Source organism: Oncorhynchus keta, chromosome 28 (genome assembly GCF_023373465.1).
Source record: "Oncorhynchus keta strain PuntledgeMale-10-30-2019 chromosome 28, Oket_V2, whole genome shotgun sequence".
Taxonomy (NCBI): Eukaryota; Metazoa; Chordata; class Actinopteri; order Salmoniformes; family Salmonidae; genus Oncorhynchus; species Oncorhynchus keta.
Window position 1 is genome coordinate 8,961,365 of NC_068448.1, and position 13,207 is coordinate 8,974,571.

The 13,207-nt window shown below is 41.9% G+C and overlaps 1 protein-coding gene across 3 annotated transcripts in view; it reads left to right on the top strand.

The window, feature by feature from the left end:
• The window catches only part of LOC118360454 (copine-8-like), a 228,852-nt gene that overhangs the window by 196,182 nt on the left and 19,463 nt on the right, over nucleotides 1–13,207 (top strand). For all 3 annotated transcript variants that reach the window (XM_052484728.1, XM_052484726.1, XM_052484727.1), the window contains 3 exons: nucleotides 8,759–8,805; nucleotides 8,970–9,151; nucleotides 12,661–12,788. In XM_052484728.1, coding sequence (XP_052340688.1) covers nucleotides 8,759–8,805; nucleotides 8,970–9,151; nucleotides 12,661–12,788 — 357 coding nt within the window. The remainder of the gene's footprint in view (nucleotides 1–8,758; nucleotides 8,806–8,969; nucleotides 9,152–12,660; nucleotides 12,789–13,207) is intronic.

Here is a 13,207-nt window from a genome sequence, read left to right on the forward strand (position 1 = left end):
TTCCTGCAGTATGATATGACTAGGGACTAGGAAGAGATGCTTCCTGCAGTATGATATGACTAGGGACTAGGGTTGGGATGCTTCCTGCAGTATGATATGACTAGGGACTAGGAAGAGATGCTATCTACAGTATGATATGACTAGGGACTATGAAGAGATGCTTCCCGCAGTATGATATGACTAGGGACTAGGAAGAGATGCTATGATATGACCTGCAGTATGATATGACTAGGGACTATGAAGAGATGCTACTGCAGTATGATATGACTAGGGACTAGAAGAGATGCTATCCTGCAGTATGATATGACTAGGGACTAGGAAGAGATGCTTCCTGCAGTATGATATGACTAGGGACTAGGAAGGGATGCTTCCTGCAGTATGATACTAGACTAGGGACTTCCTGCAGTATGATGTGACTAGGGAGATGCTTCCTGCAGTATGATATTACTAGTATGATATGACTAGGGAAGGGTTGGGATGCTTCCTGCAGTATGATATGACTAGGGACTAGGGTTGGGATGCTTCCTGCAGTATGATATGACTAGGGACTAGGAAGAGATGCTTCCTGCAGTATGATATGACTAGGGACTAGGGTTGGGATGCTTCCTGCAGTATGATATGACTAGGGACTAGGGTTGGGATGCTTCCTGCAGTATGATATGACTAGGGACTAGGGTTGGGATGCTTCCTGCAGTATGATATGACTAGGGACTAGGGTTGGGATGCTTCCTGCAGTATGATATGACTGGGGACTAGGGTTGGGATGCTTCCTGCAGTATGATATGACTAGGGACTAGGGTTGGGATGCTTCCTGCAGTATGATATGACTAGGGACTAGGGTTGGGATGCTTCCTGCAGTATGATATGACTAGGGACTAGGGTTGGGATGCTTCCTGCAGTATGATATGACTAGGGACTAGGGTTGGGATGCTTCCCGCAGTATGATATGACTAGGGACTAGGGACATTAAAAAGATGAGGCTGTGGATTTCTGAATGGAGGTAAATACTTAAACCACACTGAATGCTTCACGCTTTCTGCTCACCATGGTAATCACAGGATTCAATCTGATGTAACCAGGCTATATGAGGTTGAGCCAATCATTGTTAATCACCATAGAAGAAGCACAATGCTAACAGCTAGCTACAGCTATGTCTTTAAAGTCTAACCTCTTAGGGAATGGATGGGGACATGAAGGGGAAGTTGTTTTTCCTCCATATTCACTTCCCTTCCGTCTTTTCAAGTTCCTTGGCTGTCATCCTTTGCATTTCTCATGATTGAAATATGGCTTAGGGTTTTATTAAGCACGTGTGATGCTGTTTGCAGATTGTTTATAGACATACTGTATGCGAAAGGAATTCATGATTGTTAACTAGAATAATTACTACTGCTGGCAGAATTTAGATGATGGTGATTGATGATTGATTATTGTGAAGATGATGATGGTGTTGATGATGGTAATGATGATGATGGTTTTAATGAGGATGATGATGATGATGATGATGATGATGATGATGATGTTGATGGTAATGATGATGATGGTTTTAATGAGGATGCTGATGGTTTTAATGTTGATAATGATGATGATGATAATGATGAGGATGATAATGATGATGACAATAATGATAATGATATTTATGATGACGAGGATGATAATGATGCTAATGTTGAGGATGGTTTTAATGATGAGGATGGTAATGATGTTAATGATGATGGCTTTGATGATGATGATGATGATGATGATGATGATGATGATGATGATGATGATGTTACTGATGATGATGATGGTGATATTGATGATGATGATGGTGATATTGATAATGATGGTGGTGTTACTGATGATGATTATGATGATGATGTTGATGGTGATGATGGTGTCATTAATGATGATGGTGATATTGATGATGATGGTGATATTGATGGTGATGATGATGATGGTGTTATTAATGATGATGGTTGGTAATATTGATGATGATGGTGATGGTGATGATGATGGTGTTACTGATGATGATGATGGTTATGGTGATATTGGTGGTGATGATGGTGATATTGATGATGATGATGCTGATGGTAATATTGATGGTGATGATGATGATGATGATGATGATGATGATGATGATGATGATGATGATGATGATGATGATGATGGGGTTATTGATGATGATGATGATGATGATGATGATGATGATATCTATGATGATGGGGATATTGATGGTGATGATGAGGATGGGGATATTGATGATGATGATGATGATGATGGTGATGATGATGATGATGATGGTGATGGTGATGATATTGATGATGCTGATGGTGTTACTGATGATGATGATCATGATGATGATGATGTTGGGGATATCTATGATGATGGGGATATTGATGATGGTGAAATTGATGATGATGTGATGATGGTGTTACTGATGATGATGATGATATTGATTATGGTGTTGATGATGACGGTAATTATCGTAATGGTGATGACACACAGTTGTCAGCTTTATATATTTAAATGAAACACTGCATAGAACAGCAGTGATGAGGTTATTCATAGTAGTAGTAGTAGTACGTTAGCTATCACTAATCCCTTGTCTCTCATTATGGACACCTAGTTTCCTGTCAAATCATGGCTACTTTCACCTCCCTTGGCTCATTATTGGTTTATAAGACACCTTTTGGGAAAGGACTCCTTATCTCGCAGTTTTCCTAAATGTTACTGAGGCTGTTTGCATACACACTGACAGCCTAATGATAAAACATGATTATACACTGTTGGCAAAAATACAATAGAGACATTTAAAATGGATGATGTTAATATACAATACAACAGAAGTGGGAGTCAGATGAACAAGAAAAACAGACCCTGACAGCTTGGAGAGCTGTTGATGAGGGTTTTGTCAGAACATGTTTAGTAGTAAACTCTTCCTACCATTAATTAACACTACTTTGTTTACCATCGGGTCGTGTTCGTCAACTCTCTCTCTCTCTCTCTCTCTCTCTCTCTCTCTCTCTGCTTGTTATTGTGCCTAACAACCCCATCAGGGAAATTACTGTCTTTACTCTGTCTTGTCTCTCAGCTCTCCAAGTCTTTATATATTTATTCATTGACTTGCAACTTGTGTGTCTGGAAGGGATATAAGGATGTTTTCCCAGTATAAGGATAATGTCCAGTCTGGTCTGACCAGAGGTCAGACAGTTAAAAAAATAAAATAAAATGAGAGCTGCACACTCTAGGAGCTAATGGTTATTGACCATGAAGCCTACTGAGCTGCACACTCTAGGAGCTAATAGTTATTGACCATGAAGCCTACTGAGCTGCACACTCTAGGAGCTAATAGCTATTTACCATGAAGCCTACTGAGCTGCACACTCTAGGAGCTAATAGTTCATTACCATGAAGCCTACTGAGCTGCACACTCTAGGAGCTAATAGTTATTGACCATGAAGCCTACTGAGCTGCACACTCTAGGAGCTAATAGTTATTTACCATGAAGCCTACTGAGCTGCACACTCTAGGAGCTTATAGTTCATTACCATGAAGCCTACTGAGCTGCACACTCTAGGAGCTAATAGTTATTGACCATGAAGCCTACTGAGCTGCACACTCTAGGAGCTAATAGTTATTTACCATGAAGCCTACTGAGCTGCACACTCTAGGAGCTAATAGTTATTTACCATGAAGCCTACTGAGCTGCACACTCTAGGAGCTAATAGTTATTTACCATGAAGCCTACTGAGCTGCACACTCTAGGAGCTAATAGTTATTTACCATGAAGCCTACTGAGCTGCACACTCTAGGAGCTAATAGTTATTTACCATGAAGCCTACTGAGAATAATATATAGTATTTCTGTCTAGTTGTGTAATTGAACTTTTAACACCGTTTTATTTGTGTAGCTCCAGTTTATCGTATGGTTTAAGTATACAGTTGAAGTCAGAAGTTTACATACACTTAGGTTGGAGTCATTAACCTTTCGAGCATTAACCTTTCTCGCACAACATTCCGCTGAAAAGGCAGCACGCGAAATTCAAAAATGTTTTTTTTGAAATATGTACCTTTCACACATTAACAAGTCCAAAACAGCAAATGAAAGATTTTCCAGCCAAAGATAGGAGTCACAAAAAGCAGAAATATAGATACAAATTAATCACTAACCTTTGATCTTCATCAGATGACACTCATAGGACATCATGTTACACAATACATGTATGTTTTGTTTGATAAAGTTCATATTTATATCATAAAATCTGAGTTCACATTGGCGCCTTACGTGCAGTAATGTTTTGATTCCAAAACATCGGGTGATTTTGCAGAAATACTCATAATAAACATTGATAAAAGATACTAGTGTTGTTCACAAAATTAAAGATAGACTTCTCCTTAATGCAACCGCTGTGTCAGATTTTTAAAAACTTTACGGAAAAAGCCTAATCTGTATCTCATGGTGATCATAATCTGAGAACGGTGCTCAGAGCCCACAACAGCCAGAGGAATATCCGCCATTTTGGAATCAACAAAGTTAGAAACAACACCATAAATATTCACTTACCTTTGATGATCTTCATCAGAAGGCACTCCCAGAAATCTCAGTTTGACTATATATGACTGATTTGTTCCATAAAGCTCCATCATTTATGTCCAAATAGCCACTTGCTGTTAGCGTGTTCAGCCCAGTAATCCATCTACATGAGGCGAGAGCATTTCATCCAGACAAGAACTCGAAAAGTTCCGTTACAGTCCTTTAGAAACATGTCCAACGATGTATGGAATCAATCGTTAGGATGTTTTTAACATAAAACATCAATAATGTTCCAACCGGAGAATTCCTTTGTCTTCAGAAAGGCACTGGAACGAGAGGTAACTCTGTTGGGAGGGCGCGTCATGAGACCAAGGCTCTCTGCCAGACCGCTGACTCAAAGAGGTCTCATGAGCCCCTCCTTTATAGTAGAATCCTCATTCAAGTTTCAAAAGACGGTTGACTTCTAGTGGAAGCCCTAGGAAGTGCAACCTCATCCATATCTCAATGTGTATTTGGTAGGCCAAGCTTTGAAAAAACTACAAACCTCAGATGTCCCACTTCCTGGTTGGATTTTTCTCAGGTTTCGCCTGCCATATGAGTTCTGTTATACTCACAGACATCATTCAAACAGTTTTAGAAACGTCAGTGTCTCTATCCAATACTAGTAATAATATGCCAATATTAGCATCTGGGACAGAGTAGGAGGCAGTTCACTCTGGGCACGCTATTCATCCAAAAGTGAAAATGCTGCCCCCATAAAACTCATTTTTCAACCATTCCACAAATTTCTTGTAAAACAAACTATAGTTTTGGCAAGTCGGTTAGGACATCTACTTTGTGCATGACACAAGTCATTTTTTCAACAATTGTTTACAGATAGATTATTTAACTTGTAATTCACTATATCACAATTCCAGTGGGTCAGAAGTTTATATACACTAAGTTGACTGTGACTTTAAACAGCTTGGAAAATTCCAGAAAAATATGTCATGGCATTAGAAGCTTCTGATAGGCTCATTGACATCATTTGTGTCAATTTGAGGTGTACCTGTGGATGTATTGTATTGCCTACCTTCAAACTCAGTGCCTCTGCTTGACATCATGGGAAAATCAAAAGAAATCAGCCAAGACCTCAGAAAACAAACTGTAGACCTCCACAAGTCTGGTTCATCCTTGGGAGCGATTTCCAAATGCCTGAAGGTACCACGTTCATCTGTACAAACAATAGTACGCAAGTATAAACACCATGGGACCACGTAGCCGTCATATCGCTCAGGAAGGAGACGCATTCTGTCTCCTAGAGATGAAAGTAATTTGGTGTGAAAAGTACAAATTAATCCCAGAACAACAGCAAATGACCTTGTGAAGATGCTTGAGGAAACAGGTACAAAGTATCTATGTCCACCGTAAAACAAGTCCTATATCGACATAACCTGAAAGGCCGCTCAGCAAGAAAGAAGCCACTACTCCAAAACCGCCATCAAAAAGCCAGACTACGGTTTGCAACTGCACATGGGGAAAAAGATCGTACTTTTTGGAGAAATGTCCTCTGGTCTGATGATAAAAAACAGAACTGTTTGGCCATAATGACCATCGTTATGTTTGGAGGAAAAAGTGGGAGGCTTGCAAGCCGAAAGAACACCATCCCAATGGTGAAGCACGGGGATGGCAGCATCATGTTGTGTGGGTGCTTTGCTGCAGGGGGGACTGGTGCACTTCACAAAATAGATGGCTTCATGAGGGAGGAAAATGAAAGCTTTGTCGCAAATGGATCTTCCAAATGGACACTGACCCCAAGCATACTTCCAAAGTTGTGGCAAAACAGCTTAAGGACAACAAAGTCAAGGTATTTGAGTGGCCATCACAAAGCCCTGACCTCAATCCTCTAAAAATGTGTGGGCAGAACTGAAAAAGCGTGTGCGAGCAAGGAGCCCTTCAAACCTGACTCAGTTACACCAGCTCTGTCAGGAGGCCAAAATTCACCCAGCTTATTGTGGGAAGCTTGTGGAAGGCTACCCAAAACATTTGACCCAAATTAAAAAATGTAAAGACAATGCTGCCAAATACTAATTGAGTGTGTGTAAACTTCTGACCCACTGGGAATGTGATGAAATGAATAAAAGCTGAAATAAATCACTCTCTCTACTATTATTCTGACATTTCACATTCTTAAAATAAATTGGTTATCCTAAGTGACCTAAGACAGGGCATTTTTTACTAGGATTAAATGTCAGGAATTGTGAAAACTGAGTTTAAATCTATTTGGCTTATGTGTATGTAAACTTCCGACTTCAACTGACTGTACAAAACATTTTACGAACACCCGCTCTTTCCATGACAGACTGACCCGGTGAATCCAGGTGAAAACTATAATCCTTTGTTGATGTCACTTGTTAAATCCACTTCAATCAGTGTAGATGAAGGAGGGCAGACAGGTTAAAGAAGGATTTTTAAGCCTTGAGAAAATTGAGACATGGATTATGTATGCGTGCCATTCAGAGGGTGAATAGGCAAGACAAAATATTTAAGTGCCTTTAAACAGTGTATGGTAGTAGGTGCCAGGCGCACCGGTTTGTATCAAGAACTCCAATGCTGCTGGGTTTTTCATGCTCAACAGTTTCCTGTGTATATCAAGAATGGTCCACCACCCAAAGGACATCCAGCCAACTTGACACAACTGTGGGAAGCATTGGAGTCAACATGGGCCAGCATCCCTGTGGAACCCTTTCAACACCTTGTAGAGTCCATGCCCCGACGAATTGAGGCTATTCATGGGGAAAAAGGGGAGAGGGGTTTACCTCAATATTAGAAAAGTGTTCCTAATGTTTGGTATACTCAGTGTATGTTTGTAGTAATTGCTGTCCTGTCAGTCAAACACGTCTTATAAGTCTTAAAAGTGGTAAGGGTGCAGTCCAGCCAAGCGAAGCCATCCAGATGTGTGGCCATGCATGTAGTTGGACTGGCTTGCTGCCTAACTGGGCTTGGAAACCAGACTGGCTGCTTCTCTGCTGCTACTGTGAATTCATTTATCTTATGCTCCTGGGAGAAGGATGAAAAATAAAACATATATAAAATAAATATGTTTTTTATTTGAGGCGCCGACTCGGTTGAACAGGAAAGCCGGCTTGGTCGGTGCTTTTCTCCCAGGTGAGAGCTGAAGCAGAGAGCAGAGTGATGGCTTCTGGGTAATTGAGGTGGTCTCCTGGACAGATGGGGAGGATTATATCTTCAAGCCGAGCCACTAGGATGTAACTGTAACTTTGTAGAGGAGAGAGAGAGAGAGAGACCAATAATTCACAAAATGGGACAAACACCAAATTGAGACTCTGCATGTAGAATTCTGCAAAAAATATCCTCTGTGTACAATGTAAAACACCACTAGGGCTCTGTTCACAAACACCAACTGACCCGACAGAGGCCCAGGACATTAACACAATTAGACCCAACCAAATCATGAGTATAAAATTACTTGATACATTGGAAAGAATTAACCAAAAAACAGAGCAAACTAGAATGCTATTTGGCCCTAAACAGAGAGTACACAGTGACAGAATACCTGACCATTGTGACTGGCCCAAAATGAAGGAATGCTTTAACTACAGTGGGGCAAAAAAATATTTAGTCAGCCACCAATTGTACAAGTTCTCCCACTTAAAAAGATGAGAGAGGCCTGTAATTTTCATCATTGGTACAGTTCAACTATGACAGACAAAATGAGAAAAAAAATCCAGAAAATCACATTGTAGGATTTTTAATGAATTTATTTGCAAATTATGGTGGAAAATAAGTATTTGGTCACCTACAAACAAGCAAGATTTTTGGCTCTCACAGACCTGTAACTTCTTCTTTAAGAGGCTCCTCTGTCCTCCACTGGTTACCTGTATTAATGGCACCTGTTTGAACTTGTTATCAGTATAAAATACACCTGTCCACAACCTCAAACAGTCACACTCCAAACTCCACAATGGCCAAGACCAAAGAGCTGTCAAAGGACACCAGAAACAAAATTGTAGACCTGCAACAGGCTGGGAAGACTGAATCTGCAATAGGTAAGCAGCTTGGTTTGAAGAAATCAACTGTGGGAGCAATTATTAGGAAACCCTTGAATTGAATTGAATTGAATTGAATTGAATTGAATTGAGAGACAGAGAGAGAGAGAGAGAATCAACCCAACTATTAATTAGACACCAGGAGTTCTCTGTTACAATATCTAAAATCAATATTTTTCTCTGTTCTTCTCTTCCAGAACTCAGATTCACTTCACGGTGGCCATTGATTTCACAGCATCCAATGGTGAGGGCTGGTACTATTATGATACATTCTTTGTATATTGTATTCTACAGCTCTATAAGCTGACTATCTCTTACTGTGAGGCTCTCAAGTCCAGCAGGCTGCTGTCTCTACTTAAGCTCTGAACTCTGAACCCTGCATTCTAACCCACCTGGGTTGCTCTCCAGGGAACCCGTCCCAGTCAACCTCTCTACACTACATGAACCCGTACCAGATGAATGCATACGCCATGGCCCTGAAGGCTGTCGGGGAGATCATTCAGGACTATGACAGTGACAAGATGTTCCCTGCTCTGGGCTTCGGAGCCAAGCTGCCCCCCGATGGACATGTGTCCCACGAGTTTCCCTTGGTAACTATCTATCATCGTCCTATGACTGCAGACGCGCACACTACAGATTCTCACTGGGGCTGGTAGAGCTTGCAGAGTTTGGTGCTAAACTAGGTATTATCTGATGTCCAATGAGTTCCCCTGGATGGATCCTCACTGGTAACTATACTGTACAGCCCCTGCCTGCAGATGTAGCTATAGCTAGTTACTGTACAGCCCCTGCCTGCAGATATAGCTATAGCTAGTTACTGTACAGCCCCTGCCTGCAGATGTAGCTATAGCTATCTACTGTACAACCCCTTCCTGCAGATGTAGCTATAGCTATCTACTGTACAACCCCTGCCCGCAGATGTAGCTATAGCTATCTACTGTACAACCCCTGCCCGCAGATGTAGCTATAGCTATCTACTGTACAGTACATCACTGAGGGTGTTAATAATGCTGTTAGTAATGACTCAAAGAAGCACACTTCAAACATTCAGCAGGTTTATTCATGTGGCTGGCTCTGACTGACTTCTTCTGGTGTTTATTAATGTGGCTGGCTCTGACTGACTTCTTCTGGTGTTTATTAATGTGGCTGGCTCTGACTGACTTCTTCTTGTGTTTATTAATGTGGCTGGCTCTGACTGACTTCTTCTTGTGTTTATTAATGTGGCTGGCTCTGACTGACTTCTTCTGGTGTTTATTAATGTGGCTGGCTCTGACTGACTTCTTCTTATGTTTATTAATGTGGCTGGCTCTGACTGACTTCTTCTTGTGTTTATTAATGTGGCTGGCTCTGACTGACTTCTTCTGGTGTTTATTAATGTGGCTGGCTCTGACTGACTTCTTCTTGTGTTTATTAATGTGGCTGGCTCTGACTGACTTCTTCTGGTGTTTATTAATGTGGCTGGCTCTGACTGACTTCTTCTTATGTTTATTAATGTGGCTGGCTCTGACTGACTTCTTCTGGTGTTTATTAATGTGGCTGGCTCTGACTGACTTCTTCTTGTGTTTATTAATGTGGCTGGCTCTGACTGACTTCTTCTGGTGTTTATTAATGTGGCTGGCTCTGACTGACTTCTTCTGGTGTTTATTAATGTGGCTGGCTCTGACTGACTTCTTCTGGTGTTTATTAATGTGGCTGGTTCTGACTGACTTCTTCTGGTGTTTATTAATGTGGCTGGCTCTGACTGACTTCTTCTGGTGTTTATTAATGTGGCTGGCTCTGACTGACTTCTTCTGGTGTTTATTAATGTGGCTGGCTCTGACTGACTTCTTCTGGTGTTTATTAATGTGGCTGGTTCTGACTGACTTCTTCTGGTGTTTATTAATGTGGCTGGCTCTGACTGACTTCTTCTGGTGTTTATTAATGTGGCTGGTTCTGACTGACTTCTTCTGGTGTTTATTAATGTGGCTGGTTCTGACTGACTTCTTCTGGTGTTTATTAATGTGGCTGGCTTTGTGTGTGTGTGTGTGTGTGTGTGTGTGTGTGTGTGTGTGTGTGTGTGTGTGTGTGTGTGTGTGTGTGTGTGTGTGTGTGTGTGTGTGTGTGTGTGTGTGTGTGTGTGTGTGTGTGTGTGTGTGTGTGTGTGTGAGGGATTGAACATGTGCGTTCCTTTGACAGATATGAGCATGCATAAATTAAACACGGGATTCATTTAAAACCTTTTATTGTGCAATTTGGCTTCTATAAGCCTGATGAATTCTTCAATCAATTAGACTTCTCTCAGCCAGTTAATGTGGATGGAAATGGGATACCTAGTCAGTTGCACAACTGAATCTATTCAAACCGAAATGTGTCATCGGCGTCTGGGGAGCAGTTGTTGTTGGGGGTTAACTGCCAGAGCAACAGATTTGTACCTTGTCGGCTAGGGTGTTAGATCCAGCAACCTTCCGGTTACTGGTCCTACTCTCCTACCCGCAAAGCTGGATGGGGATGGTGTTGTACAATAAAACTAATGAGCATCAACAGGGTCTCCACCGCCATAGCCCCGCAAAGTAAGGATACGTTTATTTTTTTTAACCAAATATTTTGTGTAGACCTTACAGTGAAATGCTGAATACGACAGGTGTAGAGACCTTACAGTGAAATGCTGAATACGACAGGTGTGTAGACCTTACAGTGAAATGCTGAATACAACAGGTGTGTAGTCCACAATCATCTCCTTTGTCTTGATCATGTTGAGGGAGAGGTTGTTGTCCAGGCACCACACGGCCAGGTCTATGACCTCCTCCCTATAGGCTGTCTCGTCGTTGTCGGTGATCAGGCCACCCACTGTTGTGTCATCGCCAAACTTAATGATGGTGTTGGAGTCGTGCCTGGCCATGCAGTCGTGGGTGAACAAGGAGTACAGGAGGGGACTGAGCATGCACCCCTGGGGAGCATAGTGTTGAGGATCAGTGTTAAAGATGTGTTGCTACCTACCCTCACCACCTGGGGGTCGGCCCGTCAGGAAGTCCAGGATCCAGTTGCAGAGGGAGGTGTTTAGTCCCAGGGTCCTTAGCTTAGTGATGAGCTTTGAGGGCGCAATGGTGTTGAATGCGGAGCTGTAGTCAATGAATAGCATTCTCATATTGGTGTTCCTTTTGTCCAGGTGGGAAAGGGCAGTGTGGATCTGTAAGGGCAGTATGCAAATTGCAGTGACTCTAGGATTTCTGGGATAATGGTGTTGATGTGAGCCATGACCAGCCTTTCAAAGCATTTCATGGCTACTACAGACGGTAGTTATTTAGGCAGGTAACCTTAGTGTTCTTGGGCACAGGGACTATGGTGGTCTGCTTAAAACATGTTGGTATTACAGACTCGGACAGGGAGAGGTTGAAAATGTCAGTGAAGGCACTTGCCAGTTGGTTAGCTCATGCTCGCGGTACACGTCCTGATAATCCATCTGGCCCTGTGGCCTTGTTGACCTGTTTGAAGGTCTTACTCACATCGGCTGCGGAGAGTGTGATCACACAGTCTTCCGGAACAGCTGGTGCCCTGGGCTGGCGTGGTTACACGTGGTCTGTAAGTTGTGTGGCCAGTTGGACGTACTGCCAAATTCTCTAAAACGATGTTGGAGGCTGCTGATGGTAGAGAAATTAACATTATATTCTCTGGCAACAGCTCTGGTGAACATTCCTGCAATCAACTTGCCAATTGCGCGCTCCCTCAAAACTTTAAACATCTGTGGGATTGTGTTGTGTGACAAAACTGCCTTTGCCCCCAACACAAGGTGCACCTGTGTATTTTTTATTTAATTTATTTAATCTTTATTTAACTAGGCAAGTCAGTGTTGATCATGTAATGATGTAATCGTAATGATCATGCAGTTTAATCAGCTTCTTGATATGCCACACCTTTCAGTTCGTTGGATTATATTGGCAAAGGAGAAATGCTCATTAACAGGGATGTAAACAAATTTGTGCACAAAATGTGAGAGAAATATGCTTTTTTGTTCGTATGGGACTTTTCTGGGATCTTTTATTTCAGTACCCTTTACAAGTTGCGTTTATAGTTTTTGTTGAGTTTAATTCAGGTTACATGTTTTGTATTTACACCATCACAGAATGGCAACATAGAGAACCCTTACTGCAACGGAATGGAGGGGATTCTAGAAGCATACCATCAGAGTCTGAAGACTGTACAACTCTACGGACCCACCAACTTCTCTCCGGTTGTCAACCATGTGGCAAAGTGAGTGTGACCGACCGTGAGCCCCCGAGACAGACAGTACAGAAGCTCTCCTATCAACTCATATAGCCTGATCCCAGATCTGTTTGTGCTGTACAGCCATCTCCTATAGCCAATAAAAGGAATGATAAGACAGCATAAACAGATTTGGGATCAGGCTACATTTCAACAGCAACGCAAGGCTGGTCATTAATCAACCTTACCTCAACCTTGGTTAGAAAATAAGTTGAAAGACAAACCTTCAGGAAACCTTCATCTCCACACTGATCCAGACAGACCACTAACAGACACTATCAGCTTTTTGGATGTGTGGTGATTTAATGAAAGGGGAAAAAAACTGTTGCCGCGGTAACAGATGTAACTTGTGGTCAAGTCCCAGAACAAGTGTGTGTGTGTGTGTGTGTGTGTGTGTGTGTGTGTGT